The sequence below is a fragment of the Bactrocera oleae genome, chromosome 6 (assembly GCF_042242935.1).
Source record: "Bactrocera oleae isolate idBacOlea1 chromosome 6, idBacOlea1, whole genome shotgun sequence".
Lineage (NCBI taxonomy): Eukaryota > Metazoa > Arthropoda > Insecta > Diptera > Tephritidae > Bactrocera > Bactrocera oleae.
In genome coordinates, this window is record NC_091540.1 from 5,507,439 (window position 1) to 5,526,620 (window position 19,182).

At 31.0% G+C, this 19,182-nt stretch overlaps 3 protein-coding genes across 3 annotated transcripts in view; 2 read left to right on the forward strand and 1 right to left on the reverse strand.

Moving 5' to 3' along the window:
- The first annotated feature begins 493 nt into the window (after positions 1-493).
- LOC106623723 (keratin-associated protein 19-3) lies at positions 494-1,273 on the forward strand. Its single transcript, XM_014243326.3, has 2 exons — positions 494-906; positions 1,025-1,273. The coding sequence occupies exons 1-2, from the start codon at positions 576-578 to the stop codon at positions 1,099-1,101; spliced, it is 408 nt and encodes a 135-aa protein (XP_014098801.3). The 5' UTR covers positions 494-575; the 3' UTR covers positions 1,102-1,273.
- A 706-nt stretch (positions 1,274-1,979) lies between these two features.
- Positions 1,980-3,745, reverse strand: GXIVsPLA2 (phospholipase A2 group XII). Its single transcript, XM_014243325.3, has 2 exons — positions 3,386-3,745; positions 1,980-2,789 (listed from the first exon to the last, which is right to left on the reverse strand). Exons 1-2 carry the CDS (start codon positions 3,633-3,635, stop codon positions 2,326-2,328), a joined length of 714 nt encoding a protein of 237 aa, XP_014098800.2. The 5' UTR covers positions 3,636-3,745; the 3' UTR covers positions 1,980-2,325.
- A 5,703-nt stretch (positions 3,746-9,448) lies between these two features.
- Pka-C3 (Protein kinase, cAMP-dependent, catalytic subunit 3) overlaps positions 9,449-19,182 on the forward strand; it is a 49,888-nt gene continuing 40,154 nt past the window's right edge. Inside the window, exon 1 of the mRNA XM_036358204.2 lies at positions 9,449-9,775. The gene's annotated coding sequence lies outside the window, so the exon portion shown is untranslated. The remainder of the gene's footprint in view (positions 9,776-19,182) is intronic.

Here is a 19,182-nt window from a genome sequence, read left to right on the forward strand (position 1 = left end):
ACTAAATATTACCATAAGATTTGGTGGTTTTTTTTATACCTACACTGCTAACCATTATCTAATTTATAGTAGAATAAATGCAGAACTTTCAATGAATTTCAAATATCATTGATGCTGCCGCACTAACAAGACCATTTTCCAGTAATTAGTTAACATTTTTGGTAAAGCTTTTGTATTAATAAAATTTTTATTTAAAAAAAAATAATAATAATCACAAAAAAAAAAGAATTTAAAATAACAATAAAAAATGATAACCCATTTATTAGTGGAAAATTTGGTGGCCACACAAAAAAGGTAAATAAACTACTCAATGCTACCAAAATATCATCAATGTTTTAATTGATATTTAATGTAGTGGGATTTTTGGAACTAAACGAAATAATTTTGTTCGCATTTGGGCACTCAACGAAATTTGTATAAAAGTTAAAAGCATGGCAATTATAAATTCAGTTGTAAATTTTGACGGTTGTGAAAAAGTTGTGAGGAAAAAAAAAATTATTTTATACAAAATATTTATAAAAGAATTGAAAATTAAATTATTTAATAATAAAAAAAATCGATTTTAAGTTTGAATTATGCACAACGCACGCGTCGCTCACTGGTACAACAACTCGCGCATTCTATTGCTGCTCATCCTCGCTTTAACGTACACTGGTTGTACAAACGCACAATACGGTTTCTATCCGGGTGGTTTTGGCGGTGGTTACGGTGGTCTTGGCTTTGGAAGTGGCTATGGCCTTGGTGGCGGTAACATTTATGGTGGCTACCCCGGCTATGGCGGCTATCAGCAATATCCCGCCTACTATGGTGGCGGTTATGGCAAAACGTATCCGTGTTATGGTAGCTACTATTGTCTCGGTGGCTATCCTAGTTTTGGAGGTTATCCATCTTACGGCAATGGCATGAGTGAGTCTATACGCAGTCGTTGGCAAATTTAGCAAATTTTGAGTCATAGCATAATTCTACCACAAAAAACAAAATTATATAGTGTTTTGGACGTGTCTCTTTATTTGATTTCTTACAGATACTGCATTCGCCAGTAGTAGCGGTGGTGGCATGGCCAGCGCATCGGCTAGCAGTGGTGGCGGCTTCTTTGGCTAATGTGCGGAGTGGCAGCAGAGACGCGTATAACACTAGCTGCATTGCAGAAGTACAAAATACACACTTAAAATTGTTTACGTTATAATTTAGTATAAGTGAAGTTTAATTAGTTTGTAAATATTGTTGCTGTTGTGGTTATTGTGTATTAAACTATGTTGTTTTCTTATTCTCATAGCGTGTTTTTTGTGCCGCACACGTCGTTGCTTAACTCTACGCGCATTTAAAGTGAATTATATATTTTAATAATAATTTAAATATTTAAATTTCAATTTCGCCTTCCAATTGTCAAACTTCTCAGTAAATAAAAACAAGCTATGGCTGCAATGACAGAGTGGGCGTAAAAAAAATACAAACAATCTTTATTGGTAGATTGTTTACATTAAGTGTTCTATGCTGTTGTTTTTGTTGCTGTCGCGGCAGAATTGAAAGATTTAAAAAATGCTGTCGTGTTGTAAGTTCTTGACCGGATATAAATTTTTTGCCGGATATAAATACTTGACCCTTTCTATTAACGTAGCAATGACTGTATTTGAAAAGAAATACTAAAATTGTTCTCCACACACAATTACTGTTATTATTCTCTGAGATTTTTCGGAGCTAATTGTTTGACACTCACACTATACAATTAATATAATAACAAAATAGCACTTATTTAAAAGTAATTTAAATAAAGTTGAAAAAATAATGTACAATGCTCAGACTAAGCGGCTATTTTGCGGATGATAAGATGATAATAAGTAGGAAGTGAGCACACACACAGCTGTATAAGCAGATAATGTGATGTGCAGATGTGCAAAAATTGTGATTCAAATTGTCGCATATTTGAAAAAATCACTGCTAGTACCTATTCAAATAAAGAAATAAGAAAAAAAGTAAAATTTCCATTTTATTTCATTTTACATTTATTTTGTAATAAAATCTACAAAATCTTCGCTTTGAACAAGTTCGTTGGTTAAAACAGTTAACATATATATGTATGTATGTGTGTATGCACAAGCAACTTTATACTGATCAAAAATAAATTCTTCGAAATCTTATAAATCTAAAAACTGCATTTGGCCAGGGATGTCTCTCTCTCATCATCTACCTTTTAAAGCTCTACATTCAAAATACTATTAAATAATATTGCTGATAAATATATACATGAATATTTTTCAAACTGTGCGTTCGATAATTAACACGAAAACAAATAACTTAAGCCGATAATTAATAATAAAATTCACACTACATATCGCCCGTCTCCTTCCAACCATATTTCTGCTTTTTGCCCTGCTTGTAATATTTATCGCCGTTGCCATTTTTATAACCATTATGACTACGTCGCTCTTCCTCCTTAGATTGCTTCGGTGGCGCACAGTAGCACGAACGTTTCTGTGAGTCCAAGTACGACTTGCAACCCAGCGTTAAAGTGCCCGTGAATAGCACTTTAGCTGCTGCTTTACAGCCGGTTATGAGATATTCACTGCCAATAGATTTCTCAATGGTTTCGCAGTATTTGTAAAGGCAGCGCTTGAAATCCAAATCGCAAAGATCTTTGTTGCTGTTGCAAGTATCATAGCATATATCATGCTCATTACAGCAGTTCTCCATTTCGACCGCAGGCAAGTATTCGGTGTTGATGTGCAGACCAAGTGAGCCACAGCCATTGGCGGTGGGTGTATAGAGTTTGTTCTGTACCGGACGCACGTCTGAAAGTAGATTGTGGGAAAAAATATGTTTCAAGGAAGTGCATTTAAAAAGTAAATCAAAAGCTAGCTGAAAATTTACATCGTTTCGCAGCGCTATCTGTTGGTGAGTGGTTGGAATAGTATCCAAAAAGCTCATTATTCTTTGTGTATTAGAAGCAAGAATGATTTTACAAACACATTAAGCTACAAATGCTACACGAGCTGGCTAATAGAAAATATGAATGTCTACGATAGGATTGGTACACGTGTACCGGCAAGTTATCAGCAGAACGAGAAGACACACTATTCCAAAAAACTGACGCTTTCACAATTACACACACTAACTTTTCATCAACTGGAAATCTCCAGTCCTCAGCTTTTCTTAACAGCTGTTTGCATGCATAAAAGTTATAATCAAAACAAAGCAAAAATATTTCGCATATACTGTTTTATAAGCATAACTGACTCCACCAATTATTAAGAACAAAGCACTTAAATGTATGCCTTATGCTTTTCCCACTTTTCATATTGCAAAAACAATACTTTTACGTAATTTCCTGCTTTGACCAGCTAGCTAGCCGGCATCCATCGTTTTATATGACCAATGCGCCACTAACCTGTTGGTGTGCCGTCTGCTCCCAGACATTTGTATATGCAATTCTCATCCACTGCTGCATCGAATACCTCATGCACAGTACGAAATTTTTTAACAACCGTCACTAAATTCTTAAATACATCACCGAATATTGCCTCCGCCGCGATGATGGCGTCTCGCAGATGCACTAAAGTGCTGGAGCCATAGCCAGAATAGGCATATGTGAGAAACGTCAGCACGTAAATGGCTATTTTCATGTACGGAAAATGCATCTTGAGGGCTGGAAAACTTCTCGAATTTGTTTTCAAACTTGAAATTTTATTGTTACAACTTGTAGCATAAAATTCTTCAAATGCGTCCAAAAATACTGATGAAAGCAAACTATAATGTTGCCATACTACGTATATATATAAAATAATTGTACAATTCTTGTTCGTGATGCTACCAACAAATTTAATATATATATTGCGTACATTTTGCATATAACTACAATAATAATTATTTATATATATAATAATAATTAACTATCGTAATTAATTCTACACAATTCTAATAAAACCGCTGCTTCTATTTCTATTACGATATTCTGTGTTGATCTATAACAGAGAACGTATATTATAATTACGTTCTCTGTCTATTGTACACCGCCTGCATTTTATACACGCTAGGTGGCATCGCTTTCCGCACAGCTGTTCATGATTCTAACAGTTTGGTATGCTTCTTGTTAGTTTTCTCATTGGCCTCAAAACTTTTTGTCATTTAAAATTCAGTAACGCCGGAAGCAAGTGTCAATAAAATTTGATTTTAGTTGTTAATTCGTGAAAATTAATTGCACCAAACTAAATTTGTATTGATTGTCTAACAAAGTAGCACTTCACAGTTTATAGCATAAATAAGAGGGTAAAAAATGTCTTTATCTTGCTTGCGATCGGTCAGCTTATATGGCAGGTATAGCCTATAGTGGTCCTCTCTGAACAGTTGGTTCAGAAATTGTAGTGTTACCTTGGAAAATAATCCATATAAAATATTGTGAAGATATCTTCTCAAATGAAATAGTTTTCTCTAAAGGAGCTGGATTTTGAACGATCAGTTTGAATGGCAGACATATCCAATAGTTGTCCGTTTTGACTATCGCAAACAAAAATCACATATTTATCGCGTAATGAAGTATTAAATCCAATTAAAGTCATTATTTCCAATATACGATACACAGAACTTTATTGACCACCAGCGGCAGCCGCCTAAGAGTTTATTGGAGGTTATTAATGTATAAATAAACAAATTTAAACGCAAGTGTTTAAATCAAAAGCAACGTATTTATTTAGCCTTCGATTGATCGCATCCATCCACGATATGGGTGAGAGACTGAAGCCTTGTTAAAGTTTACAATATAGCACATAAGCTGTTGAATGATTACAACAACACAATTAAAAGATATTGCGTTACGCATTTATACAGATATACTTATTTGTTTCTTTATACATATATATGTATATAGTATCGTAAATATATATACAAACATATATGAAATCGTAATCAAAATATAAATATTTACATATGTAATGCTTGTAAATATATATATACTCGTAAATGAAGGCATTAATCAGCTGACTTATAAACATTACTGTCAATCGACAACAGCCGGCATTTCTTTAGAAGTAGATTGTAAATTAACGAACTCTCAGACAGAAACAATCAGCACTTCTTTTAATAGGAATTTTTTTTTGTAAAAATACCTGGTATTACCTTGACATCATCATCTCACATTTTAAGCATAAATAGCCGCAGGAAATTTTTTTTAAAATTTGTTTGGTAATGACTGTTTAATTTTTAATAAATTCGCATCGAAATATGTACATATATATTAATGGTCGAACCGAATCGAATTCGGCATGTCCGTCCCGCCGTTTGTATATACGCGAGCTAGTCCCTCAGTTTTTGAAATATCCATCGGAAATTTTGCACACGTCCATTTCTATCCAAAAAGATAATTATTTGTTGGAACCGTCTATATTGGAACACTATAGCACGTAGCTGCCATACAAACTGAACGATTGGAATCAAGTGCTTGTACGGATAGCTTTTCCATTTGACGAGATATTTGCACGAAATTTTGTACAAGTTATTATCTAAGACAGTGTTGCATTCTCCGAAGAAATAATTCAGATCGGATTACCATAACATATAGCTGCCATGCAAACTGAACGATCGGTATCAAGTTTTTGTAAGGAACATTTGTATTTGTGAAGGATATTATAGCTTCGGTGCCACCAAAGTTAATGGTTTTTCTTGTTTGGTTCAACTTACAAATATTTTTAGTAAATAGTATGCTACCAACAACAATAAGGTCATCATTAATAAATAATCCTTTCGCACATTTGCAATGAGCGCACCCCATTTATAAATATCGATCGAAAAACAGCTGGTCAAGTTCCTGGCGTCGCAAAACTATTCCTCTATAAAAAGTACACATGCACTTATATGTATATATGTTGTTTATCCATAGCATGAGCAATTGTTTTTGTACAAATTACGCGTTCTGGTGCAGCCAACTAGCCGCCGGTTGCGTTTGCGGTGATTCACGCATTTTACGATCGTTTTTATTGGGAAATTGAAGATATATGTATATATACGATTGAGGCGAATAAACATTACGACCTGCTGAAATGATTTGCTTAGTACCGGAGGGAGAGGCGTAACCTATAGAAAAACTACAAGGAAGCAAACTATTTAGTAGTAGTAGCATGTTTGTATGCAATTATCTAGGTCGTAGTGGAAAAGCTGTACATTTTCTAGAAAGCTATCAATATGTTTAAGAAAATATAATTATTTATATATTGTATTTTTAGAAATAATTTATTTTAAAACGTTGCGATCTATTATATATATACTTTTTCTCTCAACTCATCAGATAATTTACGCTAAATATGGTATATATATTTATAAAAATGCTGACTAGGCTATGGTAACCCACTCCACAGAACTTAGTTCCGATCTCAGATTTCGATCACTTTTAAATGAAGCTTTTCTAATAGCGGTCGCCTTTCGAGTTACAATGCCAAGCCTCTGAGTGTTTTATTTCTATTAAGACAATTTCTCATAATAGCCATAAATCTTTAAGTGGCGTCCTAAAACTTCTTAAAAGAGTTAAGCAGGAAGTGTAGCTCTTGTCGCAGTATGAACTTTATTACTAGAATAAATAGACTACCATATTGCAAAAACTAAGAGTTAAAACAACTTACTTTTTGGAGAAATATTTTTGGTGTGTTCTTTATAAGGCAAGATCATGAGAAAACAAGAGAAAACGTTAAATTCGAATGCACCGAAGCATTCTTTTACAAATAAAAAAAAAATTCAGTTTGTTTCGCCAATTTTTATGGCAGCTATATGTTTTAGTAAGCCGATATCGGTTGTTCCAAGAAAAAAGCAGCTTCTTGGGAAGAGAAGGAAATTTGCAAAATTTCAGATCGATATGTCAAAAATTAAGGGACTAATATGCGTATATACAGACAGACAACCGGAAAAGGGCTAAATCGACTCAGCTAACCATGTATAAATTTTGAAAGGTCTGGGAACAAACATACAGGGCATATGAAATACCGAGTTTTCAAATTATACAGCAGTTCGGGGACCGTGAAAAACTTAAACCAACTCCGGAGGACTTTGAACCTAAAGTACTTTTCTCGACAAAAAAACAGCCGGATTTTTAAGCTGGAATACTGACGAGACGCTAACCACCTAATAGTGTATTATCAGGGATAGTGGAGATAAAGTCGGTATTCTCGGTTTCAAAATTAACCCCAAATCTTTATACAAATCAAATTTTGGGTCAAAACAAAATATTTAAATGACATCATACCAGCGAAAACCAGTTCCCATATTGACCCCAACTCTTAATGCTAAATATTCACAAAACAAATATTAGTTCAAAATTACGACTCGACGTAATTAACTCATTAACTGATCTCATACGATTAGACCCAGTAGGAATCACTAGCAAACACTTGACATCATAATCCAACAACAATAACAAAAATTTTGTTCGCATCTAGAAAATGCTGTGGTCCTCGACCTTGCTCAACATTATATTTAAACAAGAATAAAATAATAATAATAAGAGTAAACAAGACGACAGCAGACAATTAGCAAGCCCATTTACATGCTGCAGAGCAAGCGTCAGTGGATGCCACAGCAAGTGGTAGTGCAGCGGCATTGCGTACAAGTGCTGCACATCTGCGGAGCGTACAATTTGTACAACGCTAACGGTAACAGTAGCAAGCGGGTACTTGTAAAATAAATACTTGTACTTGAGCTTGACGTACACGCTATTTGTGGCAAATGGCACTTTCCAGCTAAGCAAACAATGAAGCAGGTAAACTCGACAAGCGCGCAACGGCAGAAACTAAACAAAAACACATGACCATATAGAATATATGTATACCAGTATATATATATATAATATATTTCTTAAGTTTTGTAAATTTCAAGTTGCAATGAGCTGGCAGCACTTCGCTTAACGTTGCACGCACAGCTGATGCATTTGAAACAAGGCGCCGGCAACAAAGTCAGCGTTGGCAAATAAAGTAGAGGAAAGAAGAGCAACAAATACAAAAGTACATATACATATGTATATAAGTGCAGCACTAAACACGAGCAAAAATAAACAAAATACGAGAAATAAAAAGAAAAAAATATTAGCGGCAACGTGAAGCGGCATCAAAACACAAACACAATCGGCAAAGCATGCTTGTGGCTGCTGTTGCTGCTGCCACTTATAAAGCTTGCCGATTGTAGGCGCAGACGTGGAGTATGCATACACTGGCGTTCATGAGTATGGCAATACTTGAAGAAAGTTTAATTTTCGGCTGTGTTGAGTTTGAAGTCCGTTGGGAGCGTTATATAAAAGTTATCATACAAAAATGTGAGGTTATAAAATTTTTATAGCAGTATTGACGAGAGTTTTAGCAATTCAAGTATAAAAAAGCTTTGCTTAAAGGTTAGGAAGTGTGCTAAAAACAAAATTTAATGGAATTCAAGTGATTTTGGAGTTTAAAAGACGAATTTTCAGGTTATAAAGAAATTTTTAGGCTATAAAGCTCTGATGACAACATTGTCGGGAGTTTAAGCACTTTAAGGGGGCAAGAAGTTTGTTTTTTAATATTCTAGAAGTGTGCTGAAGACATAATTTCATGGCATTCAAGAGATTTAGGAGATGCTTTCAATTTTGAATTTTTAGGTTATGAATATTAATATCAGTAATGACATGCAATGCTCATACTCCCGGCACTTCAAGCGGTCAAAAAGGCTTGTTTAAAGTTTAGAAAGTGTGCCAAGAGTATAATTTCATGAAATTCAACTGATTTAGGAGGTAGAAAAAAAATTCATAAAATTTTTAAGGTTATGTTTATTTAATATCACTAATAATGGGAATTTAAGCAGTTCAAAATCTAAAGAAATTTTTATATAAAGCTCAGAAAGTTTGCTAAAAGCATAATTTCAGGGCAAATGAGAGGTTATAGTACCTAGTAAGTATTCTGCAAACAAAAACTTATAGAAAAAACTGATTGCGATACAAACTCACTCGCTATAAGTAGTAGTTTATAACAGCGTGGTATAAAAAGTTGCCGAAAATCATAGCAGAACTTAAGATTAACCGTCTATGTAAAAGCCAAGTAATGTAACGGTATTTTTTTAGTTATGTCCAGGGTGTGAAATCACATATCTAATCGACTTTAATAATTGTAATAAAAACCTAGCCCTTTTAGTAAAAAATTTCGGTTATGGCTATTGAGATACATATTTCTCCAACACATAAACCTACTGGACAGGGTTTTCAAAGCAAGTTTTTTGTTTAGGAAAAGTTGAGATATAATAAGTTGCTACCATTTTTTTGACCGCTAGTGTAGTACATCAGCGACTAGTTCTGCATACGTAAGCGGCTTGCGGGGCGTATGAGTATCGTGCTGCCGGCTTGCTTGTTGACTAACCGACTGACCGCACGACTGTTGTCTGCCAATCTTCAGCATTAGCGCGCAGTATACGAGCTAACTGACTCTTTAGCGGCTAGTCGAACGTCTGCAGTTTGTTTGGCTGCTGTGTGTTTATTATACGCCTTCGCGTATCTTTTAGATTCAGTTACGTACAAGACTTGGAGGCAAACGGTTCGCAATAGCGGCTGAACAAGCAAGTGAAGCAAAGAAAAAGCATATTTTTGAAAAAAATAATAATAATTTTTGAAAGTAGAACTGAGAGTGCAGAAGTACTTCAAAAACTGTGTAGTTGTAGTGAATTGAAAAAAAATTTCTGAAAGTGAATTGCAAACTTTTAAAAACAACAAAGTGAAGAATTTAAAAAAAAAACTGTTAAAAAATAAATTATAATTAATATGAGTTTTTGAAAAATAATTGAAGAGGTAAATACAATAAGTTACTTGTAATACAAATTTTTGTAAGTTTCTTAAAAAACTGAAGATTTGCTTTTTCTTCTGCGGTGCAGTTGCCTTAGTTCTAGCATATGTATGTTTACTATTTAGCTACGTGACTAGTTTCAACATTATGCCTATATTTATTTGTGTTTACATACATACATACATATATGAACATACTATATGCAAAGAAAATTTCAGTGCATCGTAAAACTCGAGATATTGAAATGTTTTAGGAAAAAGAAGTGTGGAGTGACATTGTTGACAAATTTTCATTAGAAATACTCAGATAAATTTTAAATTTTGGAAAAATTTTAAATTTCGGACACTTATTTCTTTAATAATATTAAAATACTTATATTAAAAATTTTGGAAAAATTTTAAAATTTTGAAACTTTTATGTCTTCAATAATATTAAAATATTTTTTTATAATGTGCTTTTTAGAACTATTATATTCAAAATTGTTAATATAAAAATTATAGCTAAATCATTTGAATTAAAAAAAAAAATCAAAATTTCAAATAATTGTTAGATACTAAAATTTAATTTTTAGAAATAATTTCTTTAGATTTTTGAAATTTTAATAAAAAATTTGTATAAAAAAGAGCGCAGAATTTTCAAAAACATAAAAAAAGTTTTCAAAAAAATGGTATATATGAAAATTTAAATTTTAAATATTTGTTTGGAAAAAATATTGTATTGTTATATTATGATAATGTTCCATATTAGTTTTTTAATTAAAAAAATATTTTAAAATTTACATAAGATATATTAATTACACATATAAATAAATAAGTAGTTTGGAACATTCAAAAACAAAGTTAAAAAATAGTTTTTCAAAATTTTTAATATAATTTTTTTTCTCCCTTTGTTTGGCAGCAAATATATTGTAATGTACCTACATAAGTAATTAACAATAATAAATAATTTTTTATATTTATATTATTTAATTATGAAGCAATATTTTGGCCGCTAAAGTTGGTATTAAATTTTTTTTTTATAAAGAGGAAAAAAGGTTGATGTTAATAAAAAATTATTAAATTAGGAAGCAATACATATTTTGGCCGCAACATTTGAATTTAAACATTAAATTTACAGAATTTTATTTATGGAAATATAAAAATGAGTAGAGTATAAATTTCATTAAAATATATTTTGTCTTGAAACAAATTTTCTTTATTCGCGAAAAAGTTTTGAAAAAAATATTATTATTTTTGTTATTTAGTTAAATTTGCAGGGACATACTTATTCAAGTGGGTGTGTTCCAAGAAAAGTTTACATAAATATTTTAAATATATTTTCGCCAAAATATGGTTCTTTTGCTGAAATAAGTTACCAATAGTTGTGCAAAATTTAAAATATTTTGGTTTTTTGATCATTTCCAGACAATCTAGGAGCGAAATCATAAAAAAATCCTTAGTAGGTTTAAAAAATAAGCAAAAAATCACATTTTTTAGCAAGGTATCAGTATCAAGGTTTTCGAATATAGCAGTGTTCTCTTTCGAGACTCGTACAGTTAAAATGCGAGACCAGCAGCGAAAAATTTGGTAGAAAAAATTGTGGATGCCTTTTTCATACTTAAATCATAAGTAAAATGCCACAAAGTTTATAAAATAAATAAAATGTGGTTGAAATTTCGAGATTTTCGCTTGTGACAGTATGCTCCTTCGAGACTTGAACTGTTTAAATGAGAGGCCAGCAGCTAAAAATTTGGTAGAAGATTATTATAAATGGCTTTGTCATTCTCATTACATTATCTACAATAAAACAAGGTTGTCTTTCACGTTGGAGTTTATCAGTTAGGAAATCGTTCGAGACTCGAACAGTCAAATTAAGTATCGCAACAAAAATTGTATAATGTACAATATTTCAAAACTCAAAATGTCCACTGCTTAATATTGATTTTGTACAGGAAATTTGTTGTTGTACTCTCCTTATTAAATATATTCTCGGGAAGAACCGAGGAAGCCTTTAAATTTTTATTTTAAATAAAAAATCCACAGAACTGCGAAATTCAGCTATAGTGGTATATAATTTAGTAAAATTTTTTCGAGCTAAAATATCTCGATCATTTATTTAAAGTTTAAGTTTTTCTATATCTTGACAATTCAGCATTCCAGCTCTATTCTAGTTTTTAGTGGAATACCTAAGCCAAAGCAAATTGTATTTATCACCTATAAGGGAAATATCTTTCATTACATTGATAATACTAATAAATTTTCTTACAATTCTGCCAGGGATTTGTCGTAAAAGAAAACCTTTAATTTTATTTCAACTACGAATTATTCAATCCATTTGTTATATTTAGCAGCATTAGTTTATGATGTTTTGAATAATGTATTCAATATTTTGCTTAGACTCAAAAAAAATTGATTTTAGTCGAGATCAAGTGTGTCTTAAGAGCATTGAAGTTTCTAGTCAGTGACTCGACATTAACCTTAATAATTTTCTAGGTTTGTTAGAAATCACGACAATATGATTAACACTACAAGTCGACCTATAGCATTGTCTTGTTCGGTATTTTTTGTTTCTTCTTCACGCTGCTAGTCTTAATATATCGAGATTTCTCAAAAGCTGGTGTAGGGTATAAGAAGTATTTTATGGCGTTCTATACCACTCGAGTGATCCTTCAATACACTGAAAAAAAAAACTTATTTTGCTTTTTGCGCTCTGCCGTTAAAGTTTATATGCTACTACTGGCCACACTGCAGCGCAGTGAAACCGCTCCTGCCTTAAATCACTACTGTAATTAACTTGTGCTGCAGTTTTTTAGCTGACACTTACTGCTTGTGTTGAGTGTTTGCCGAAGTTAGATGCAATAGTTAAATTTTCAAGCTCATATGTAGATTTGTATGTCAGTGTTGCCATACATGCATACATATTGTTAGTTGCGCAAAATCTTTGGACCACAAACAAAAACATGCCTTTTATCCATGTAAAATAAGAAAAATAAATAAACCGGAAATTCTAGATCATTAAGCGCACTTTTTGTGCTCGAAAAGATTTGCTACCTTTTGGCTTTGTGGAAAATTGAAAAAAAGTGATAATTGTGCTGGCAAGCAAAAAATAATAATAGAATTAAAAAAAAATAAAAATAACAGAATAAAAAGGTAAAACAAAATAAATAAAAAAGAAAATTAATAACAACAACTAAATAAAATAAAAATTAAAATAACTAAATAATAGAAAAAATTTGCAGAAGCAAAAGAGTTAAAAATTTTTTCTTTATTTTTGCTGTTTTGCGTTTTTTTGTTTTTACTAGTTTTTTCTTACATTTTCCACTTTATGTTTTTCGCCATGTTCCAACATTATCGCGCTATTAGCGCTAGCAAATTATAAATGCAGAGCGTGTGAGATTTTGAAATTTTCGAATTTTTCGCTTGAACTTTTATTGCAAAACCACAATGAAAGGCAAATCAGCTGAAACAAATTTTCAATTTTCATTTTTTGCTTTTGTTGCTCATTTTGAAAGCAAAAAAGTGAAGAAAGTCGAAAAAAGTTAAAAGAAAAAGTTTGAAAACCACAAGATAGCTATTGAAGTACTTTAGAGTATATAATGAAATTTTGCGCACCGGCTAGATAAGCAGAAGCAGAGGAAAAGGATGATTGAGAGCAAAGGCAGAAGTACTTGTATATTAGGTGAGGAAGAAATCATTATCACATCCCACCCGAAGTGATAAATTCTTCAACTATAAGTCAAAGCAAAAGCAGAAGCTATTTCATAAGAGTAACAACAACCACAACTATGCATTTTTCCAAATATATAGACGCAACGTCTGCCGAACGGCACGACTTACATAGCTGTAAATATACACAAATACATACATATACATGCAAACGCCTTGTCTTGGGGAAAATTGTTGCTTTTGATTTTTGAAAATTGTGAAAATTTTCGAACAAAAATTTTATTTTTAAAAATTTCGCAAGCGCATCGCTACAGAACTGAGAAACGAGAGCAAATAATACAAAAACCAGAAAAAGTATACAACAACAAAACTAACAAAAGAAGCGTGTAAAGTGTACATAAGATTTGAAAAAATACATAAAAATATATAATGATATATTAATAAAACAGCAAGCAACAACAAAATTTGCTAATAAGCAAAGTAGCAGAAGAAATAACACACAAAATAGAAAAGAGAATATTGTGGCAGCAGAAATTACGTTAGAAAATTAGATTTATTTAAAATCACAAGCAGAATTTAAAAAAAATTAAAAAAAAAAGTTTGGAAAACAAATATTGAAAAACAAATTTTGGAAAAATAATAAAAAAAAACCAAAAATAAACATATAAAATTGGAAAACCAAACATTTGCTAATATCGCACAATTAAAAAAAAGTGCGGAAAACATATTTAAAAAAATAAAATAAAAAATATAAATTAAAAAAAACTATTAAAAATTGGTGAGCCAAACATTGGCTAATTCGTAGACTCTTACTCCAGCAGTGACTCGTCGTTTTTTTCACATTTCACGGCGGTTTTTCGAATACGTGTCTTTTTGGCTTTTCGAATAACTTTTGGTTAGTTTTATTCGAAAATTTTATTTCGTGTGGCATTGTGTATGGTTTGTATGTATAATGTTTTATATATATGTATAATATTTTTATGTGCATATTATAGCCTCCTTTCGTGATTCGTTAAATATACATTAAATTGATTTTTCGCATTTTCCCATTAGCCATTTTATAGAAAATTAATTAAATATATTTTTTATATATTAAATATATTTTTTATATATTAAATATATTTTTTATTGAATATGATAATGAAAAATTTTAATTGTACTTCGAGGAATAATTTTTTGCTATACTTTACAGTTTCTTAGAATATTGTTTTGTTTACATTTTTATTTTTATTTTTTAATATTTTGTGTCTTTAGAAATCTCTACGCTAAATTAAAAATTATAAGTTCACATTTCTTGATTTTACGCACTGTTATGTATCACTTTTTATTTTTTTATGACTTCAATCTGAAAATATATATTTTTTTCTAATGAAAAATTTGATTCTCTCAATAATTAATGTTCTTCATAAAATAATATTTATTAACAGACCTTTTATATTTTTCTTTAGCTTGAGAATTCTGTCGGAAAAATTAGGTCAATGTGCAATAAAACATACATACAGACAATAAAATATAAAGAAAAGACAATTAAATCTTGTTTAGGCAAGATTTTTTGAGTTCGTTTAGAACATTATTGGCAGAAAAGCTAAATTAGTTGTCGGTTGGCCAAGCGAGCGCTGCTAGCTTGTCAAAAAATTCAAATGTAAAAGCAATAACCAATCTTCTGCTCAATTTGATTATGTTATCTCAGCATGGAAATAAAGTGGTATTACTGTAAAAGTGGTATAAACTCTTTATAATCTAGATATATTTGATTATACCAGTCTATACCAGTTGTTTGTTCGATTCAACACTTCAAATATTTAGCTTATCGCAAATAAGCAATGAAGATTGTAGTGTTACATAGTCTGGAGACTGGTATAAACGACATTCTAATCATCATTAAAATCATCAAGATTTTTTGAGTAGTAGGAACTACTAAAATCAAAATATCGAGATCTTGTAGCAAACTCTGTAAGCATAGTTTATTAAATTAAATTATGATTTTTATTCTCAAAACTTTTTTTTTTAAATAAAATTTATCCAAATCTCAACAAAAAAGTGGTTCAAAGTTATTTGCAGAAAAAATAGCCTTTCCAATCCAAATCTTTCTGCACTTTTCAAAACTTTTCTATATTTGTTTTTTATTCCGTCACATCAAAACAAATATCTATCAAAAACTTATTTGTGAAATATTCACTGGAACCATGACATGTTTATGACAAAAATAAACTTGGAATACATAAAGAATGCGTGGGAGGATCAGACGACAGCAAAAAAGAAAACGATTCATGTGTTTTATGACTGAATAATAACAATCTAATTATCAAACACTATAAATTTACTAATAAAAATACAAGCATAACAATAAAGCATAAAATACAACACTAAATATCAAAATAATATTATAAATCAATGCGAAATGTGCGCAACTTTTAGCAGACGAAGTCAAGCGAAAGTGAAAAATTGTAAATAAATTAAATTTCTTACCAAATTTTTCCAAAGCAAGTTATACTTTAAAGCTTGTTTTGGTATAGGTTTCGAAGTATGTGTTTTCTAGATCTCAAAGAAGAACCATTCTAAGCGGAAAACTCCAAGGAACATATGCCTAATTCCAAACCAAAACTGAAGTTGACTGTTAGTTTTATCATGTCCATTTGCGTTTCATACATTTTTGTAGTAAGCCAGGCGAGTATTTTTCACAATTTAAAAATCTGGAAATAAATAATTTTTTCTGACGAAAAATTGGCAAAAAAATTAAACTTTCAAGTTTTTGCGGCATCTGTTTCGAAAAATATCTTTTGCAGGTCTCAAAAAGTTTTCGGTTGCAGTGTTGACCCCTTCGATTAAAATTTGTTACTATTGAACTTCTGAAACAGAGAAACATTTTAAGGAGCATAACCCAAGAACCGTATATTCAAAATAGAGTTGGCAGTTAGTTCTATTATGTCCGTTTTTCAGAGTAGAAGTTCACTACTTTGACACTTTCTGTGTCAGAGGAGCTTTTTGAAATTTTGAATGCTCTTGAAACATATATTTAGAACCAGTATGTTTATCTATTTCAGCGTTTTTGCTCAGCTTTTAATATTAGTACCCTTTTTTGGTCGTCGATTTCTAAAGAAATGTTCTCATCTGAGCAAACTAAGTTACTTTCATTGTTCAAAGCTCATGAAAGCAGTATATGAATAAATGAAGTCAAATAACTCAAATATTTGCAACTGACTTCAAAATAATTTTTTTTTTTAATTTACGAAAATTCTATTTTTGTATGAGTATTTGAGTATTGAGTATTAAATTTTTTTATTTCCAAGAATAATGAAACGTTTGCCAAGATTGTAAAAATGACAATATAATGCAATTGACCTCAAAATTTCAAATTATTTACGTCAAAAATATTGAAATTGTTATTTCACTCATAAGCTTTTTTCAAAATTCAATCAAATTGCTTGTTTGATAATTCAAAATGCGTAAAAATTGTTAGCGGTGCTTACTATTGTATATATGTTTTCCCATTAAATTTTTTTATTTTAAATGATGCCTTATTAAAATTAATCAAAAAATTAATATATAAATATAAAAATATATGAATTAAAAAAATACAAATTTTTCTTCAAAGACACTCTTTATTATGTCATAATACGCTCAATGGACGCCCTAAATAAGCGAAATATACAACCAACTTAACAAAAAAAATATATAAATAAATAAATAAAAATAAAAATTTCTCCGAGTGCATCAAGCCATAAGCAAATGTGTTGAAGTGTTAATGACAGCTGATCTAATTACTTTAAATACAATTTCAATCTGTTTATCTATAATTTATATTTGAATATGAATAGATTAAATACACGATATTTAAACGCCCGTTTATGTTTATAAAAATGAGGACCACTGCTAGACGCATTAATTATTTCACAGCGGGTTAATATTTTTGCATAAAATTACGCACACAACGGCTACTGCTACCACCTGTGATCTGATGACTCAATCATCAAAAGTAATCATTATAAATTAATAATTATAAATTAAGAAATATAAATAATTATAAAAAATATATATTCATATAATAATACAATAATAAAGAGAGAAAAAAAAGAAAATAATTGAAAATTCTCTCTCTCTCTCTTCACTTTAAGAGCCATTAAGTGTTCTATACTTTAATCGACACTACTTTTCCTCAGAGCGAAAAAGTTCTACTTCTGTAACTGCTACTATAAAGTGGCTTAAGTGAAGTCTGCCAAATCGAATAATTAACTTCTTTTTAAGCTATCTATGCAAAGACGCCGATTTCTTCTACTATGATTAGCAGTAATTCCGATCTCTCTCAGTTATCAGTCTAAGTAATAATTTCACCTATATTTACTGGCAGATATAATAAATACTCTACAAACTAAATATTATTATTCTTCAGATAGAATTGTGATTTATCACAGAACTAGACAATTTCAAAACGTCCGAAATCAGTTTCTTAAGAATAAGCGTTACATATGTACTATGTAGGGTTCAACATTCATAGATAATAATAATACTTGTAATTATATTTAGCTCGTAATATGAGAAAAATGAAGGCAACACTGCCCACAGAGCCTTTTTGCGGTTCGAGTATTTTATAGTTTTTTTGAGAACCCACTTTTTTTTGCACTCATAATTTACTGCTATGAATTAAACAGACATTTCAGATCATCATAGAAAAGTTGTGTAACTTTCAGAAATTAAGTCTGTTCAGAACTTCAGTTATCAGATTATTTTTGCTGTTGCTATAGCAATTTATAATGGCATTGCAAACTTCTGTAAGTGATCGTACCTTTTTACAGAATTGCAGTAATTTTCAGTAATACAAGATCATACAAATGTTACTACTAAGTGTCTTCTAAGTTAAATGTGAGCGGGCTTGTTTCACTATATTATTGGTGTTGTTGTAAATATATTTAGTTATGGCTTACAAACCGATTAACAAAACATTCATGTGAATCACCTGGAGTGTTGTTTCCCTATATCACCGTCCTACTAAACTATTTCAACCTCCTTCTTAAACCGGCAGCGTGCAGCTTTTCTTCCGTTTCGACATTTTTTCATTCATTTCGTTTTATTTTAGATTTCAATCGTAAACATTCTATTTTACAGTGTTTATATACGCACGTACATACGTAAAAATCTATAATTAAACCCAAATTTCGTATTATTTCCACATCTTCCATACACATCTCTTTGCGCTCTCTCTTTCTCTCTACTTGCTAATCCACACTGCTCTTTGCCCTTGCTTTTATTGTGCGCAACGTTGTGCGAAAGCGAAATGGTGTCGATATATTTGTGAGGTGAAAATTGATAACCATTCAAATACACGCCCACTTTAAGCATTAGCAATGCGTTTAGAATTTTCTAGTGCTGATCGCAAAACTCACGTCAATCATAAGTGTATAAGTAGCGAGCGTTGATGCTGCGCCAGTGAGAGTGAGTTCCGCTGACGAATGTAAGCGTTGTTGTACGTAGTGGTTCATAACTCTTGAATTGTGCTTGATTTTTGAATTTAGAATTTTTTGCACCCTTTACATTTGCGTTAGCCGCGAATAAAAAAAAAAGGCAATAGAAAACGTAGAAAACAGTTGAAATGCCGCAACAGTGTTGCAAATCGCATGAAATTGGTGATTGCGCGTGGATAAGTGAAAGTACAATAATGCAAAATAAATCAAATTTGAAATCGAAATAGTGAAATGAAAGCAAAGAAAATTTATTTAAGTATATGTATGAAGTGGATTTTGAATTTCACTTAAGGAAAATATATATTGAAA

What these genes read in the sequence shown, in the direction of transcription:
- LOC106623723 (XM_014243326.3), top strand. Translation starts at nt 576, where the DNA reads ATGCACAACGCACGCGTCGCTCACTGGTACAACAACTCGCGCATTCTA. An exon ending in ATCTTACGGCAATGGCATGA is followed by an intron (nt 907 to 1,024) that starts GTGAGTCTATAC and finishes GATTTCTTACAG; the next exon opens with ATACTGCATTCGCCAGTAGT.
- GXIVsPLA2 (XM_014243325.3), bottom strand. Translation starts at nt 3,635, where the DNA reads ATGCATTTTCCGTACATGAAAATAGCCATTTACGTGCTGACGTTTCTC. An exon ending in AGCAGACGGCACACCAACAG is followed by an intron (nt 2,790 to 3,385) that starts GTTAGTGGCGCA and finishes ATCTACTTTCAG; the next exon opens with ACGTGCGTCCGGTACAGAAC.